Below are 19340 nucleotides of genomic sequence, written 5' to 3' on the forward strand. Positions count from 1 at the left end.
TGACTAGCCGGTTGGTCGGGTCGATCCTGCCCGACCGCCCGTCTAGCCGAAGTAAGGGCCAAAGTGGAGTGTTGCTAAATCACGGCCATTTGGTTCCAAGGTCGGGAGTTGCTCAGCCACCAGGATCCCGTTCTAAGGCATTACGGGTCGCCACCTACGGCCAACAGGTGGCCCCATTGAGGGACTTTTACTCTCTGCAGGGGGGCAGTCGGTGTATTCTGATACTCCACCAACAGGGTCTGGGAGGGGGGGGGAGATAAAAAAGGGGAGGGAGGGGGGCTGTTGTTTTTGTTTTTGGTTTTGCAGAACAAAATTAAGTTTTACAAAAAAGATCAGAAAACAAAAAACATCAATGTAGGTGCATTTCGTCTCAGGAAGCCAAAAGACAGCCTGATCTGGTAGCACCAGCAAAGTATTATGATGTACATCTATATCAAAAACACTTGTAAACGTTTTTTTTTTTAAATTTTTTATTTCCATACTTTGTGGACCAGGCACAAACACAGACCCCACAATTTTAATGAACCACCGTTCTGCCAGATAAAACATACCCATTCCTATGTCTCGATACATCTTCTATCATTATATGTAATCAGTTTTTTAAAATGGTCAACCATATAGGAGCCTATTCGTGACCAGACACACACAGCTTTATATTATATATATATATATATATATATATATATATATATATATATATATATATGAGAAAAAGAGAGAATAAAATATCAGAGAATTTACCTTGTTGCAACATTCTGAATTTGGCACATAGCAGATGAATCAGCTGGTAGCTCAATGTACATATCTTTTAATGGTGAGTTGATTTGAGTAGTGAGGGGACGATAGGAAAATGCTGTACAGTAGGAGGCTATGCTGGTCCTGTGGTAAAAATCTAAAACCTTTTTTCTGAAAGAAAAAAAATAATTACGACTTGAGCGAAGATGATTGTGCATGTGATACGTGCAATAGAAATAAAAGTATATAAACATAAGAGAACTAGTCTTTTCTTCACGTAATCAAAGATACAAATCATTTGTCGTAAGTTAACAAATACATATTCAACAAGAACATATCTTTCACAAATGTTAGCTTTCTTCTCCAAGAAAAAACAAAAATCAACCTCAATGTTTCTTAGATTTGCAACACATCTGGAAGTTTAGAATACTATTTCAAACTAGACCACTTGTGACCTATTAGTACTCATTACATATTACAATTATCTTTTAAACTTAGGTATGTTTATGTTTATATTGTTTATTTCGTATATGCTATCAGGTTGACAAGAAAGTTCTTGCTGTTTTTAACTTTTAAATTCAGATAAACATATCTCTGCTAAAAAAAAAAATTTATTGATTGAAATAAGCACCATCAGAATCAACACACTTTTGCCAACGCAAAACAAGTGTTTATGCCAGTAACGTAAAAATCCTGTGTTCTGGTGGCAATGAATTCACTGAAGGCGTTTTTGATATCGCTTAGGTTTTTGAAGCATTTCTCAAGCAGAAAGTTGTTGAGATGTTTGAAAAAGTGGTAGTCAGTAGGTGAGAGACCTGGAGAGTATTGCGGATGAGGCAGAGTTTCGTAGCCAATTTGTTCAACTACTGTAGAATCGGTTTAGCAACATACAGTTAGGCATTGTCGTGGAATAGAGATTTAGGCCTTTTCTGTTGGCAAATGCTGGGTGTTGTTGTCGAAGTTTCTGATGCATTTCATCCATTTGTTGACAATACTTGTCCACCGTAATGGTTTCGTCTGCATTCAAAAAAATGTAATGGATGCAACCAGTTGCAGACTACCAAACAGTCAGCATGACCTTCTTTTGGTTCAACTCTGGCTTCGGAAAGTGTCATGGAACTTTGTCAGCGTCTAACCACCGAGCTGAGCATCGCCGATTGTTGTAAAGAACCCACTTTTCATCACAAGTCACAACACAGTTAAGAAACGGGTCGTTCTTGTTTCATAAGAGAAGGGAAGACGACACTTCATAACGGCGCTTCTTTTGGTTGTTGTTCAATTTGTGAGGCACCTACTTATCAAGTTTTTTTGTCTTTCCAATCTCTTTCAAGTGATTGGAAATCGTCATATACGTTACATCTAATTCAGAAGCAAGTTCTCAAACAGTTGCGTATGAATTAGCTTCGACTAGGGCTCTTAATTGATCGTTATCAATATTCAATGGCCGACCACTATCCTCATCATCTTAAAAACTCTCGCCGCCACCACACAATTTCTTAAACTACTATTGTGCTGTAGTGATTCCTGAGTCAGACACTCCGTTGATATCATGAGCTGTTTCCACAACTTTTTGACCTAGCTTGAATTGAAATAAGAAAATTGTGCAAATTTGCTTTTTTCCCCATCTTGTATTCAACGTTCTGAAAAGACATAATTGTAATTTAAAAATGATTGTAATTTAAACGATTGTGAAAAATACTCCTTAAAATGATATATAAAGTAAAGGTACTCGTATTATAACAAAAACTTGTTTGAAAATACATCATTTGAAATCAAAATTCCACAAGAACATTCTTCTCAACCTAATGTTTTATTGTTTGTATGTAGAAGATTTACGCCCATCGTATCATTCTCATTATTTCTCGCCATGCAACATGTCCGCAACTCTGACTGGCCAGAATTCACTTTCATACATCACTTCCTTTGGTTGGATAGATTTATTTTAAGTCTCAGGAAAAAAAAAAAAAAAATTGAAACAATAAAACTATGAAATATAAGCACTACATAATCTTCACTATAATACAGACAGATCCTAGAAGGGAATAAAAAAAAAAAAAAAAAAAAAAAAAAATCGCCCACACTAAAATTTTTAATCTTTTTTTAATTTTGTATCAACAATACAAGTTAATTTGTCAGAAGGATTAATTAAAATACTGAAAGCAAATCCTCCCATTTACAGCTCAGAAATTGTCAGGTTAGAGGACTTCACCTCATAAATTAAAAAAAAAATCATTTTTTTTTTAACTGGTGCTAAGTCCATAACGAAGAAAAAATATTCATGATGTACATACCCATGACAAAAAAAATATCATATACCAAAAATCAAAAATTCATTAAGTAGTTTTATTTTGATAAGTCATTTTTAAATGAATTTGAATTGTTCCAGTTAAGAATGGTTTTCTAAAATCTTGCAAAAGTTTGGATTATTTGGAATTATCTCCCTTTTCTTGCAAAATGGTATTGACAGATCGTTGATCGTTCAACCATATCTGAATAATATCTGATTATTATTATTATTATTTTTTTTTTTTTTTAAATAAAACTACTCGGTCAGTTTACATGATTTTTGGTATACAATATTTTTATCATTAGTATGTACACCATAAAAATTTTTGTTTATTTTTGTTTTTTCATCAGGAAGTTCTGAACTTGCACCTTTTAATTTCATTTAATTTCAGAATTTGAAATAAAAAAACTAAATTTTAAATCAGTAGAAATAATCGAAATATTGAAGTTTATAAATTTGTCTGAAAGACAACAAGTAACAAGTTGCCAGTTTCTTACCTATCAGAGTCTGTAAGAGCACACAAATCTTCTCCATTCCAATAGTCACTGCAGCAATCCAGGATCAAATCTGCAGTACCTTGACACAAAAGCTGGAACATTCCTGCAAGAAAATGAATGAAAAACTGTTGGGAATAGTCATTAATTATATAATATCTATTATCAGTTATCTTTTTGATCATTAGGATAATCAAAATTCTCAAAACACTTTTTGTTTTAAATTGAATAATAAAAGTTATGAAATATAACAATTAGATAATCATCACTATAATCACCATCATGTATTAGCCATATATAGACACACATAAGCTCTAATTGTATTCTCCATTATTGGCATATTGTATAAACTTGTGTAATCAACTTACAGCATAATCACATATTTTTACAGTTTAAAAGATTTTAACGACTATGATCTGAAAAAAAATTATTTTCATGTCACAAACAACACATATTCAAAAATATTTTACTTCTAGGTTATTTCTTCAAATCAGTCAGCTTGAGAAAGTCTTTAAATAAATATGAAATGTTCATTATATTTTTCAATTTTAAATGAAATATCTCCCTTGCTAATTTTTATTTCTAGATGATTTTTAAAAATGTTTTATATTAACAGTGTTGGAGTAAATTTTTTAAATTAATCAAAAGCTAAGTATGAAAATTTGCTAGTCAGAATCAAAGTTTAATTTGCCAGCTTAAATGCTATTTTGGTTTAACTTTAAAAATCCAACAAGATAACTTTATATGTTAGATTTGTAATTTTGGAATCATACGTTATCTTTTCTTAAAGTCAAACGTTAACATAAAATGTAAATAATAAAAGATACTTTGGAAAAACTTAGTGCCATTCAAATTGCAGAGAAAACCAATGGTGCTATATTGATAGACGTTGAAAATCTGAGAAGATTTGTTGTCACTCAGACTGCAGAGTAGGTGGGGAGTAGTCACTGATCATAACTGGTGTGAAAGTAAATAATTATAATCTAAAACCTGAAGAAATATACATTCTTTTTATTTTCACCATAGAAAAAAAAAAAAGATGACTTACCAGAATTTTTTTCTTTTACAACAATAGACACCAAATTTGGCATTGGTATTCTGTGTCGTACATTTGAGCGGGCTCTTTGTAGCCGTTCTTTAGCGGCCCTCTCTTCAAGCTGAAATTAAATTTTAAGAAAGATAAAATGCCAACTTAATGATTTTAATACTTTAATTCAAAAGGCGAGTAGGTTGGTGAGGGAATACTTTTCTTTTGTAAGTCAGTTCAAACCAAAGTCTTTACAAGCCAAAATCTCATTGCTTTCTGTTCAAACAAAACATAATACAGAGCATAAAATTTTGGGAGAAATCTCGGCTTACAAGATTCAATTACTTTCTAAATATTATATTGATTTAAAATACTTTTCTAAATTCAAAATGTGCACCTTACCATTTTATGCAGATTACAAAGAAATATACAAATTTATCAATGGTAATATTGGACACTGTGACGTAACACTTATTTGTTATAGAACTTTGGAGATCTCTATTTTAACCATCTATTCAACCTACAAAATGTGTGCGTGTGTATATATATATATATATATATACACACACAAATCAAATTCTGAGATATTTCACCTAACAGTTCTAAAAATTGCCTTCTTAATATATATATATATATATATATATATATACTATTCGTGTGTGTGTGTGAGAGAGAGAGAGAGAGAGAGAGAGAGAGAGAGAGAGAGAGAGAGAGAGAGAGAGAGAGAGAGAGAGGCTAACTCTCTTACAGCCCACACCACTGGACCAATCATGCCCAAACCCGACATGATGACGTCTTCAATCTAGGGACTATTCATAGTGGGCGCCATATTGGTATGAATCATTGTTTGGATTGAATGTTTGGAATAACAGAATTATTTTGTTAAGTATTGAAAATTTGAATTTCTTCTGCATGATTGGTTGGGTGTTTTACGGCATATCAACCTTTTTCAGGTTATTTAATGCCGAATCTAGTTATTTTGAGGAACGATTTTTAATGGAGTATATTTTTTTTTAAGTCGGATTCTATTTAACCCATAGTTGGGACCCTAACAGGTACTACCACTCCGGGTCAGAGTGGAGCTGGGAGCAATGGCAATTAAAGGGTGGCTCCACACTCTCCAAGGCCCGCAAGGTGGGGCCTCACCATCGGATATAGTTTTAGGTCATATATAGGACCTCTTCTGCATGAAGATTGAATGACGATTGGTTGGATAAAACTTGGATAAATTTCATCAAAACATTCACTTCAATTCTTAACAGCACACTAACTGGATGCATTAAAATAAACGTAGTACTTACTACTTGTCTATAGACACCAATAATCTGCTTCTTAGAAAATATATCCAGGGCATTGTTGGAGAAGCCAATTTGCCTAGCAAGCTCACACAGGCACCTGTAAAATAAAAAAATTTAAGTTAGAAAAAAATTGAAAAAATTTTTAGAAAAAAGGAAAATAAAAAAATAGGCAAAGAAAAGTTTGTTCAACATTATTTGCATACTTATAGCCACCAAGGCAAATCAGTTCCTTCACTTTTATTGTTCTTAGGTATTTCTATTGTGAATCAAGTTATTGGAATAAAACAAAGACGTTATTAAAAAATATACAATAAAAAATTAATAAAATTATACAGATAAAAATAACAATCTTTATTTGCATTTTTAATAACAAAATTAAAGTTTTATTTTATGTGAAATTTTATAAAAAATGTTTATGCAATAATAAATTTTTTTTAAATTCTAATTTATATAAATATATGTGTATGAAAGTATAAAAAATTATTAAAATAAAAAATAACAGAATTTCAAACATCATAAAAAACACATCCAATACATAATATTCCCAATAGTTTTAAGATTTAAATTGTTTTCAATCATTCTTTCCAAAAATAAGAGCGCAAAAAGTGTTTTCAATAATTCTTTAAAAAAAAAAAAATAAATAAATAAAACTATTATTTATTCTGTACTTTTGTAAATGCACAATCTTATAAAAATACTATGATGATGTCTTTATTGTTATTGACCCTTCAAGGTCATAACAGAAATAAAATTTCTCATCATCCAATCAATCGACACAATTGGGGGGGGGGTGAAATTTAAATTCATTCAAATTTACTTGCAAGTCACATTCTTCATTTACTTTTTATGATTTTGCTTAAGTTCTATTTGATTTTTTGTTCCAATAAATGAAAAATTACATTTTTCTGTATACAATTCCAACCATTGCGTATCTTAATTTTATAAAATATCGAAATAGGCGGATAAATTTTTATTTCTTATTTTTCAGGTAACACTTGAAATAAAATACTAAAGTCTATAATTAGATGACATTGAATCTCATTTCAAAAATATACATCATGTACATGTGTGTGTGTGTGCGTGTGTGTGCACAAGAGAATAATAGAAAAAAAAAAAAAAACCTTCTATTCAAGACTGCAACAGTGCCCTCATCCTCCAGAGCAGCAGATGCCACATGATCAGTAAACTGGGAATACCAATTAGCAGTGCTTGTATTACACGTGTTAGCCAAAATGTTTAAACCCTATGGAAAGGAATAGAGAAAATAAAATAAACTTATACTCAGGTGATACACATATATGGAAAAAAGAAAACAAATAAATGTATTTGTTTAAAAATAAAAAAACCCTGAATATCAGCAGTAACATTTTTTATGATTGGTGCCAAGTTAGAGCAAGGTGGTCCAATCATTTGTTGAAATGCACCAAAAGCTGCACATGTACTTTTACTTTGGAAATATTTTTACGCTTAAATCTTGACAATAAAAGGAGATGTGTACAAAACAAGAGAATTTGTATTTGGATTAACTGTTCCCATCTTGTTATACTCACGGTTCACTAAATTGTAACCACTTATTTTTTTCAAGTGTCTCTTGTCAAACTCTGAAATTTGCACAGAATTTCAAATGGAACCTTTTATGTATTTATCCATCAGCTATGACCAAGTAGAAGTTTTAACTCATAATTATATTCTTAGTATTGCCTGTACTGAAGATTGAACTTTCAACTCTCAGAAAAGTGTCACTTAGAAATTAATTTATTTAATGTTATCCATTACGCCATGGGTTTGCAAGAAGACTGTTAGTATGGTAATGTTGAAAAAAATATCATAGAGTCCTTGGGCCAGATGTAAAACAGTAGTGCTAGCAGGATTAGTTAGCAATGGGTAAACCAAAGAAAACATGGGAGGAAGTGATAGGGATGAGCTTTGTAACGTAGCTGTTACACTCGAACTGTGTTCGTCAGAGTTCAAATCTCTATCGGACCTTCACTCTGTCTGGTACTGTTGAAAAGGAACAAACAAACAAAAATAAATAAATCTGACTTTGCTTTTTTTGTTTTGTTTTAACTGTTCCTTGCCAAACAATGCCTATTTCTTGTTTTTTCATTAACTGTTCATTTCGTCTGCCATGAGATTAATAAAATCCTGTTTCGAAACCAGCTTAAAAGTCTCTCGTTGCCATCACAGTCACACGTCCATCTTGCCCAGCATATGCTTTTCTTCTTCGACCTCACACTGGCATTAGCCAGCCATTTCTCGCCTTTGACCTTACATGTCCATCTTCTCCAGCACGAACTTTGCTTCTCCCCCTGACCACATGAAATATTTTTTCTTCTGATGCAAACCTGCACGCACTTCCTAATTTGCATATGTGCTTTTTCGACTGCTGCTGCTAATATCTTTGCAAGCCAGCTATTCTACAGCTCCTGCTGATATTTTCCCCACATGCTCATACGTGTTCTGTTACAGCTTAAGAGAAAATAAGGACTAATAAAGAACTGACTAGAGATAGTTTGGAAGTCAACTTCTAAAAGCCATCCTACAAATGTAAAACGAATATTAAACCAAATATGACACCAGTCTCCATTTCACCGAGAAAAATTATCCTTTTTCTTCCAATTTGTTTTTTTTAGTCAAATAAACCTATCTTCAATGGCACTGTCTGATCACCTCTCTAAAAATTAAATTCAGATTAAAAAAGTACTTTCCTGAGTTTGTAAGATAAAATGAGTTCAATTTAACTAGAAAAATAAACTAAAATCTCTATATTAATAAAATTAAAACAATTTTTCCCTTGGCACTTTTGACATTATAGGATAAGTAAACACCTAGCACAACTTTTACTCTCACCATTTAGTTACTACTAAAGCGTATTTCTAGCCCTAAATACATATATTTTGTCCCTGTTCAATAATTTTTATTTTTTATCCTAGTGGGTGTACTCTCTCAAATATGTAATTCCACAGAGAGTAGCAAAGGGCTTCACCTTGATGCAATTCACTCCTCCTCTGTAACCCAAATCATCACTTACTTTTATTCATAGATTAAATTTAATTATAAACCAACAAATTTCAATTCATATTTAATTTTTCATGTACCCTGCAGAATACAAACTTTTTAAAAAATTTTTTTACGATTTTCAAGTCACATGAAAATTTGACGATATCTATTGCTTATATTGTTAAATGAATTTACAGAATAGTTAAACATCCACTCTCCACATGTTAAGAATGAGTTTTTAAATGATAACATTATTATTTCAAAATGGTACATATTCACCATGTTCACCTTTCTTTCTTTGTCCAAAATCTTCAGGTATTTACTAAAAAGATAATAAATCCAATTAAAAAGACACTTGAACACCTCTCATATTTAAACACAAATCTTTTCAAATATTTAATATTGCTTTGAACCAAATGAAAACTTTATTTTTATTCTTTAAAATAGATGGTTGTAACACTTTCTATCTTATGGATTTTTACTCTATATTCTTTTTGGAGTATTAAACAATTTTTACAGAATAAGGAGGTAGATGCTGCTACACACTTGGAAACTAATCAGATCGACTTTTTTCACACTAACCCTAAACTTAATTGACGGTTAGTTAACAGTTACAGTTGAAAGACATTCTGGTGTAGAAATAGACTTTTTCTTTTATAATTTTAAACTATGTGTAGATACATGTAGTATGAGTAAAACAATTTTAATTAAAATAATAAAATAAATTTATTACATGGGGCTGGCAAGAGACTTTTTCTAAATTCCTGACCACAAGATATCTCCAAAGTGCGCCATAGAATTTACTCCTATATGCAACATGATGTAATTTAATAAAGGTTAATATTATCATCATAACCTTTGTATCATTCAACAGAAGAATGGTAAAATAAACTTAATTAAAAAAAAAAATGTGAGACTAAAATCGGTATTTGTACAGTTTAATAAAGACATTAAAAAAATGAAAATACGGAAAAAAGTTTAAATTGTACGTATCCGTTATGGAATGAAGTTCTCAGAAAAAAAATTTCACTCATTTTTTTTTTTTTTACAGCGAAAAAACAATTTGTTATGATACAGAGCAAAAGGTTTAATGTTTAGGAAGAAAAGCTAGTATTAAAGATGGGGAGGGAGTGTTGGCGCTTTACATTGAGTTATCTCCTCGTGGCATGTTCAAAAAATTCAAAGATGTCTATCTTTAATGCGCCATCATAAAAACGTGTTTTTCGCTGTAAAAAAGAACTACTTGATCAAATTAAGTGAAATTTTTTTTGGAAGTCTTCAGTCCAAAACGGATACGTACAATATAACCTTTTTTGATATTTTAATTTCTTAATGTCTTGATTAAACTGTACAAGTGCCCTAAAATCATGTTTACACTCATTGTGCAGACATACATGTGTTTTAGAAATCTCCCAAAAATCAACTAATGGTCATATTTTCACAAAATTTTCTATATTTACTAAATTTTGGATTAATTTATATGTAAAATGCAGTTTTCAAAAAATATGAGAGGGAAATATTTTTTGTACCTAATAACATCCATATTTCATTTTATGCAATCTTCAAAATTTGAAAATTATATATGCTGAGGTTACATGTTTACCATGAATTTGTATATACAAAAATGCAAATTCAATATTATGCTTTGAAACAAAAAAATATCATTAATATATATTACAACCTGTTAAATTGCAATGAAAATTTAAAAAAAAAAACACTCTAGAAAATAATTTTTAAAAGATTAAAATGATTTAAATTATATTCTTAGAAATTGTTTAGTTTTCACTATAAAATTTTGAGTAAATGTTTCCTGTGTTTTTCCAATTATTAAACGTTACTTCCATTATTCATATTTTACACTTTTCATCTAACCATAAATAAACAGCTTCATGAAGTGCACACAAAATTATGACATCTTTGGTGAACAATGGCGGTCCCTACTAACCACTTAAAAAAAATGAATATGTCCATTCATTCAAAAAGAATACTTAATATTTCTTTTTTATTTATCATTTTCCTATATTACCCCAGGAAATATGTCCTGCTAGTTATATATAAAAGAAAGGGAAATATATATAAACTACAATTTTTTTTTTTTTTTTTAAATCATCAATTTTTAAGTGAAATGGAGATGGTATAATTATATATATAAGACTTCCCTGTATATAAAAATCTACAAACAAAAACAATCCTTGCATAAGAAATTGTATATTTATACTTACTAAAGGCTTTAATGATGAAAGATGCATTTTCCAAGAGGGATCATCAAATAGGAGGCCAAATGAATTCTGTGAAATAACGTTAATATTTCTTGTAATACATATTTGGAAAAAGAACAAAGAAAAAAATTAAGGGAAAAGAAAGATTAAAAGATAATACAAAGAAATGCCTCAGTCCAATATTTGCTGTATAATAAGCTTTTATTCTTTAAATTTTACTTTTAATATTTACTTTTTTTAAAATTTTATTTTTTAAAACAAATTTATCATTTTTAAATTTTACTTTTAGAGTATCACAGGTATTTTAATATATTCATGTCTAATATATTATGGAAGTCCAAAAAAAAAAAACAGCTATTTTGACAATTTTGATGATTCATGGACTGATTTTTCAAAACTTCCCTAATTTTGGAAACGAAAAAATGTTGATAAAAACAATTGAAAGGTTATTTAAAAATTAAATTATTTTAATAAATTACAAAATTGTGAGAATAAAATTGAATTGAATTTTAACAAAATCTGTAAAAAAAATATATACACAAAGAAAAAATTGCAAATTAAAGCCAGAGCTCCAAACAATTAAAATGGATGGAAACCTATGCTACTTTGTAATGAGTAAAATATTAAATAAAATTTTAAAAACAAAAAAACTTACTTTTGTATCATGAGTCAAATCCAAAACCTCAACATGACAGCCACTCCTGGGAACTAAGGGAAAAGAAAACAAAGAAACTTAACAAAATATTAGAGGAATTTGAAACAATAAAAAGAAAATCATCAAAATCATATGTGAAATGAGTTTATGTTATTGGTGGAGTATTATAATGAATGATTAAAAAGAAAAAAATTTTCAGCACAACTCTCAGAGATAGTTCTCAAAATTAATCCCTGTTAAAAAATATCTCTGTAGAAGGTGTACTCATCCTCATAAGATTTAAGTACAGCGTGATGGTATGAACATGTTGAAAAAAAGCTTTGGTTTGATAAACAGATGTACACACATCTCAGTTAAAGGTAAGCAAGGAAAAGGTAAGCTGAGAAAAACTTGGCTAGGCAATGGTACATCAAAACTAATATAAATGATAGAGTTTCTATGGTGACTGGGAACTATTTTTTTCTAAACAACCTTTTTCCTTTTGTAAATAAATTATGAGAAAAACAATAGTTATATTATTTAACTCATGAATGGAATCAGTGGAATGAGACAATTTATGTTGCGAAAGTTTTATCTATGTTCAACATATTTGATCTTTTCCTGATGCGTTAATTCTAAGCTATAGTGGTGTCTGCAATTCAACATGCATGCAAACCTGCTAATATCTAATACTTAAGATTAAATTGATAATTCACTCAGACTTTAGAGTTCAGTCAAAAATAAATTTAATTAGTTATGTTCATTTTTATTAATTTTCTTTTGCTTGACTTATTTAATGAAGAAGGACGTTTTTAATTCATCATAAAATTAACAATTTTATTTTTTTGTAATTACTTCCAGTTTTTAAACGCCCGGTTATTTGCTACTTTCATATTTTTTAAGATAATTGGAAGATAAAATTAATTTTTATTTTTTCATGTTTTATTTAGACTTTAGAATTCCCTCCTTGTATCCTGATTCCCCAACAGTACTAAAATGTAAAAATCTAAGTGTAATATAAACAGACATCTTGCTGGTCCTTGTAGGCATGGTTCCTAATTTACAGTACCACCTCATGCCTCAATCTACCTTATTTGGGATGAATAGGAGTAAAATAAAAAAAAAATTTAAATCAAAGATACTCCATTTTGGATGGGAAATTATCACTTTTTTAAAAAAATATACTTTCTCTAATTCCAGAATATTTGCATTAAATTTTGTTGTTTTCCAAAGAACATTTGAGACTTTAAAAATTCATGATTATCTTCATCTATGTTCGTGCAATCGATTCTAGAGTGGTATAAAAATAAAATAAAAACAACAACAGAAAAAAAAAAAAAAAAAGAGTTTATAGCTGATTTATTTGAATTTAGTTGTTGACTGCTTTTGTGGAACTTTGGTAGAATTTTTTTTTTTGTTTTTACATTGTAACTGATGCAAGGATGATTGTTCGTTATATTAACTTCTGACAAAATATCTTTTCTTTACCAAGTGTGTCCTTGTTGCATAAAAAAATTTTAAACTGGTTTTAGAAAAAAAAAAAAAAAAAAAAAAATTATATATATATATATATATATATATATATATATATATATATATATATATATATGCACTTGTTGCTATAGTAGATATTGAATATTTTACAGTTGGTACAATGGATATGTTTGCCCATTCCATTGTGCCATTGTATAGTAGTCATTCCCCATCAAAACTTTACAACTGGAGGTCAGATATCTCACACTCTACTTATATAGTAGAACCTAGTCTTGTCATTATGTATGTGTGCAATACTGAATGTGAGAATGTTTTTAGATATTTGATAAAACATTTAAAAAAATTTTATTATCTAGCAATAATAAGACAATTATTTCAAATCAAAGTTAAATATGAAAAGATATGTATATAAAAAAAAATTATTTGCCGCATCCAACATTATATATATATATTATATATATATACTAGCATGGGTTCACGGCGTTGCCCAGGTGTTTGGAGGTGTGTGTTGAGCAAAAATAAACTGGTAGTAGGAAGGCAGGCTCGAACCTGTACTGCAAAGGAGGAAAAGAATGTGAAAAAAATGTGACGTCTTTGCTGTTACGACCACCGCCAAACCAGAAGTGACGTAGGTTTAAATTAAGGCTAGACAATCCAAAAAGAGGAGATGACTTTCGAAAATATCGGCAAAAATGTGCCCAGGTGAGGGTGAAGAAAATGTTTGTAGCCAATTTTTCGATATTTGTCATCTGAAGGGGCGAGCTTCAAAACGATACTGATCTTGTGAAAATCCATCGCCTCTGTTGAAAGTTTTAGGCAGACATACAAACATACATACATAGATTTATATATTAATAGCTCAAATTTTCGACCCAAACTGATTAAAAAGCTTGCTCTATCTCTGAATACCCTTTATGTAAAATTTCAAATGTTTAGACCAGAAATTGTCTGAGTAATTTGGTAGAGACTGCAGAGGTCAAATTCTTTTTAACTTTGACCCCTATTATGACCCCTTAACATTTATTGTTTTGGACTCAAATCAAGTCATTAAGTTAGGAACCTATATCTAAAATTTCAAGTGTTTAGACCCAAAATTGGCGGAGGAGTTTGGTAGAGTTCTCAAAGGTCAAATCATTGAACTTTAATCCCTTAACAGCTAAATTTCTGGCTGAAAACGGGTTACAAAGATTTTCCCAAATCTCACTATCCTGTATATCAGATTTCGAGTCTGTAGACTGAAAATTGACAGAGTTATTGTGCAGGGAAATGTAAACAGACAGACATTTTCACTTATATATGACCACTCAGATGAATACAAGCATTTTGGAGTGTACTATTATGTTTAAACATTTTCTTTGTTTTTTTAATAAATACTGTAACCAAGAGAAGTGTTATCTATTTAATGAAAATATGTCCTTGAATGATACAAACTTAACCAGATTAATTCAGTGAAATTATAAAATACTAGAAGAATATCCATCTTAGAACAAGCAAAATTAATTCTCCAAACAGGATTTTTGCATTACTTTTATATCCTTTTACAAAGAGTAAATCAATATATGGTAAAATATAATCCTTATTCTAATTTTGATCAGAATCCATTACATGATTGTGAGTCTAGAAAATGTCTAAAATTTAAGACTTCTAAAGAAATTGAAATTCAGGGAATCTTAATTGGTGTCAAATTCAATGCAAATCTGAATTACCTGAACTTGAAAATAGAAAGTTATTCCCATATTATGCCCCCTTAAAACGCTTTGAAATACTTGAAATATGTGAACAAGTTTATAATATGAAGAAAATCTGAGCCACTTTAATAGAAACCAAACTCAAGTGAATTTTTTCTTTTTCTATTCATTGTATTTTCAAATATTCTGCTCTTGTTGAATATTTTAAACAAAAAAAAAATACATTTCCCACATTCCATCCCCATTTTTATTTGATCTCCCACTTGTTATCACTAACATTTAAAGATCATCCTACTTTATTTTCATGTTTTTGAAACAAAATAAACAGTAAGTGGTCTATACTTAAAAATGGGATGGGAGAGCCTAACTCCCCCCCCCCCCGATCTCATTTAATTTGGTTCTATATTTTTAATTTTAGCTGTTTGTAATTGTTTAGCTCTCCATCATCTTTCCTATCATCATTTTGCAAATAAAAATTATTTGAACATTTGGGGATATTTTAAATATACTGAAGTATATATGCAAATGCAGTATTGTGGTGATTGAGTCTAGTATAGAATAAGTTTAGAAAAATAGGCAAAATATGATATGACTATTGACCCCCCCCCCCCACCACCACTCATCAATTTTTGATTTGTGCCTAATTTTTAATTGCCATTATCAATTTAGTGGTAATTTTTGTTGCAAATTAAAAGATTAAACAAAGATTAAATTATTCAAAATTTCCTTTTTATTTTAATTTAAATCTCTCATACTATCTCATACTCGCTCCTTCTGGTTATATATTTTTGTTAATATACATGATGAACATAGACTACATTACCCTGCTCCCTTCAAAGGAGGAGAGTTAATGCATGGGTGAATTGTATCATGAAAAGAAAACATGTACTACACTACTCTTCTTTCTCCAAAGAAGAGGAAATAATGCCCAAGAGAATGGTATCATGACAATGGAACAGATACTATACTCTTCCCATCCTTTTCCAGTACTGAAGATGTTTGGAAGGATGACAGCAGAACAGGTACTACACTAACCTCACCCTAAAACAAAAATTGAAGTAATGCCTGGGAAGATAGTATCACAAGATACTACACTACCTCACTCTTTCTGAACAGAGTATGAAAAGTTAATACATTAGTTAAAATAGCAAATTGAATTGTGCATTAACAGAATTGTACAGTTTTGGCTTCAAACAGATACCAACTTTCCATTAGTAATAGATTATTAAATCCTTTCGCTTTGATAAGTTTATAAGAGTAGTTGTCAATGAGCAGAAATCAGAAGCTCATAGTAACAACACTGGCATCCCTCAGGGTTCCACTCTGATCCCAACTCTCTTCTTGATCTCCCTCAATGATTTTCCAAAATTACATTCTTAGATTATTCGTAGACATTTATGTAATACCTCAATCTAAAGTAACACTTCAAAGGCCGACAATGATAAAGATCTTTTTGTCTCTTTTGATCTTGAGCACATGGTGCAATGGGGAAAAAGATAGCTGGTTAGTTTTAATGCATCTAAAACCAAGCTTCTCTCTTTTTATTAATCACTCTGACCTCCATCATGCCTCAATTGAAATGAATGGCTTTTGTCTTGGGGAAGCACCATGTCTTGACAAGCTTCTGGGACTGACCTTCACTCCTGGATCTGAAATGGAACACATACATCAAATCTGTTGCCAAGTTCGCTGGAAAAATGGTTGGATCATTCTACTGCTCTAGTAGGTATCTCACTGCCGATGCAATCCTCTAGATAAGAGCCAAATAAGTCTTAAAATGGAGTACTATTGCCACATCTGGGTCAGGACTGCTTGGCACGACCTATCCCATCTTGATACAGTTCAAAACTGGCTTCAAAACCTAGGAGGTGATGCCCTTTTCTCTTCTCTGCAACCTCTTTCCCCACAGAAGGGACGTTGTGAGCACGTCTTTGCTCTATCGGTTTCAGCTGAGCTCCACTGTATGGTACCTCCTTGTCAAACTTTCACACACACGCACAAAAAAACAAACAAAAAAAAACTCAACTAGCTACAACCACTGTCAACAATTTTTCCCACTATCTGTGCCTAAATCTAAACGCAGATTCCATAAACAAAGCTTCCTTCCTAGAACTGCCTGCCTGTGGAACACTGTTCTGCTAGCATGCTTCCCAGCTGACTACAATATGGTAGCTTTCAAGTTCAATGTAAACATGTTCTAGTTGAGATGACCCCTTACATAATCAAAATCTATCTAAATTTACACTATGAACAGTTACTACACTACTACCTCACATTTATTAATCCTTATCCTAAAATGGCCTTCAGGCCTTGATAAGTGGCGACTCCCTCATAAAAAAAAAAATTGACAGAAAGAAACAACATGGTGTTAGCTAACAATTTCGTATTTAAGTTATTTAAAGAATTATTGAACAGAGCATATTTCTGACGATATTTTTACGGATAAAAATATGAAAGTGATAAAAAAATTGAGGTACCATTGGTGGACACTTGTTCTTCATCACCATGATGACAGGCAGAATCCTGAGCGGAGTCAGGTTCTGGATACGGTTGAAACGTTATTTCCTCTGAAAAAGAGCACATAGAATCCTGGGGACTGTTATGTTGAGTTGGTTGTTTGATGTCAGAGAAGAAAAACACTTTCTCTGCTGAAGGATTGGGCCAAGAGAGGATACCTTTTTTGTCAACACAGCAAAAAGTCTGAAACAGAAATTAAGGTTTAAAAATACAAAAACATGGAGGACAGAGAATTATAAAAAATACAAGATTTTAATAAAAAAAACAAAAAATAAATAAAATAAAAATAAAGTTTTTTTTTGTTCATGTCTAGAACTTCTATATTAAAAAACAAAAAGAAAAATCGGGATGAAGTATGTACTAGTGAGGAAACAAAAATATCATATTCTGAAAATCATGTAAATTGATTTAGTACTTTTATTTTTAAATAAGAAAATCAAATTTTACAAATAACCAAGAAGCAACTGTTTTACCTGTCATTTTGAAAACAATTTCCAAAAACAAAGGGCGATAACTCAATAATTAAAACTTACAAGATTTATGTTGTAACACCTACAAATTCCCATTAATCACTTAAAAATGATTTTCTTTATAAAAATAAAAGTACTTGATCAATTAATGTGATTTTTGGAATATGAAACTGTTTAGTCATGGGTATGTAAATCATAAAGATTATTCTCTATTTTTGTTTTTTTATATAAGGGGAATTCTAGATAAGAACCAAAATTTTTTTTTGGTTTAAAAACAAATATGTAAATAAAAAATTTAATCAATTCACATTACTGTTATCCTATGTATGTTGAAAAAATATAAGAACTATTTTCTAATTTTCTTTTCTCGTCTTATTTCAAAAATTGTAGCAAATTTCTCGGGTTCATGGGTCCGAGAACTTACTAAATAAAAATGTTATCAGCCTCACTGTATACTATTAATGGTCTCATCTATTAGTTATATAGAAACTGTCATTTACAGAGATAAGTATGAATTAAAATTTTCAAAATGAGAAAGAAAGCATGACCTACCGTGACGCTGCCCAATATATGCATGAGGTTGATATTATAAGTGGCTACCGGGGAGTTACCAGTTGCAATTACCATTAACCAATGAAGAACCCTCTTCCACGGTAAATTAACACGAGCCTCATCTTCAGAGATGATGCTGTCACTGTCAAAACTTTCTTCAGATACTGATGGCTGAAAAGACACAAGAAATGCTAACATGTATCAATAAAACTCATCTAGGAAAATGGTTTTAATTTAGAGAGAAAAAAAGAATTAATGTTCTTCTGGAGTTAAAAAAATATGGAATAAAATGAGGAAACAGGTGTATGAACACATGTTTTAGATGTTAAGATTAACCCTCTACTTAAAAGAAACTTATGTTTTGTACAGCCTGACAGATGAATTTTAATTATATATTAATTAACTTACTTAAGCTACAATAGAAAAAAAAAAGTGCATTCCTTAAAAACTCAACAGACTGATTCATACAAAAAGAAAAATTGTCAGTATTTGTGGCAGGTTCCAGAATTGTGTCAGGATGGTTATAAATATACTTCAAATAAATTCTTTGTGAATTGTTATCTTGGATCTTATTCTCATGTTTTTCTTGATGTATCATCTGATGTTGTTCATGTATGTCTTGTTAAACTGGAGAATCTGTACAGAATTTTTAACTAAACCATGTTGACAGTGTAACTCCTCACTGATGAAGCTGGCTAGGACCCCTGTTTATCTGGAAATCTCGGCTTGTGTCGTCTAGTCTTCTCTGAGGGTTGTTACATTGAATCCTGTATGCTGAAAGCGAATATCGAAGCTGCAGGCAGGAAGAAAAACTAACTCGTGTACTCTAGTCTACAGAGTTAATTTTCACAAACTTATGTACAAATGTTTTTACAAATATCATTCAGTTCTTAGTAAGTTTTTAAAAGTCTCAAATCTCTTCACA

General features: G+C 30.7%; 1 protein-coding gene across 1 annotated transcript in view; it reads right to left on the minus strand.

Moving 5' to 3' along the window:
• Positions 1–19340, minus strand: part of LOC145297659 (transmembrane protein 94-like) — a 222808-nt gene that overhangs the window by 47386 nt on the left and 156082 nt on the right. The window contains exons 9-17 of the mRNA XM_080143827.1: positions 18416–18586; positions 17354–17576; positions 11716–11768; positions 11064–11129; positions 6963–7084; positions 5845–5938; positions 4565–4673; positions 3520–3622; positions 742–906 (exon numbers count right to left, since the gene is read on the minus strand). Coding sequence (XP_079999953.1) covers positions 742–906; positions 3520–3622; positions 4565–4673; positions 5845–5938; positions 6963–7084; positions 11064–11129; positions 11716–11768; positions 17354–17576; positions 18416–18586 — 1106 coding nt within the window. The remainder of the gene's footprint in view (positions 1–741; positions 907–3519; positions 3623–4564; positions 4674–5844; positions 5939–6962; positions 7085–11063; positions 11130–11715; positions 11769–17353; positions 17577–18415; positions 18587–19340) is intronic.

This window comes from Euprymna scolopes, chromosome 18 (assembly GCF_053919585.1).
Source record: "Euprymna scolopes isolate OS-2025 chromosome 18, ASM5391958v1, whole genome shotgun sequence".
NCBI classification, from domain to species: Eukaryota; Metazoa; Mollusca; class Cephalopoda; order Sepiida; family Sepiolidae; genus Euprymna; species Euprymna scolopes.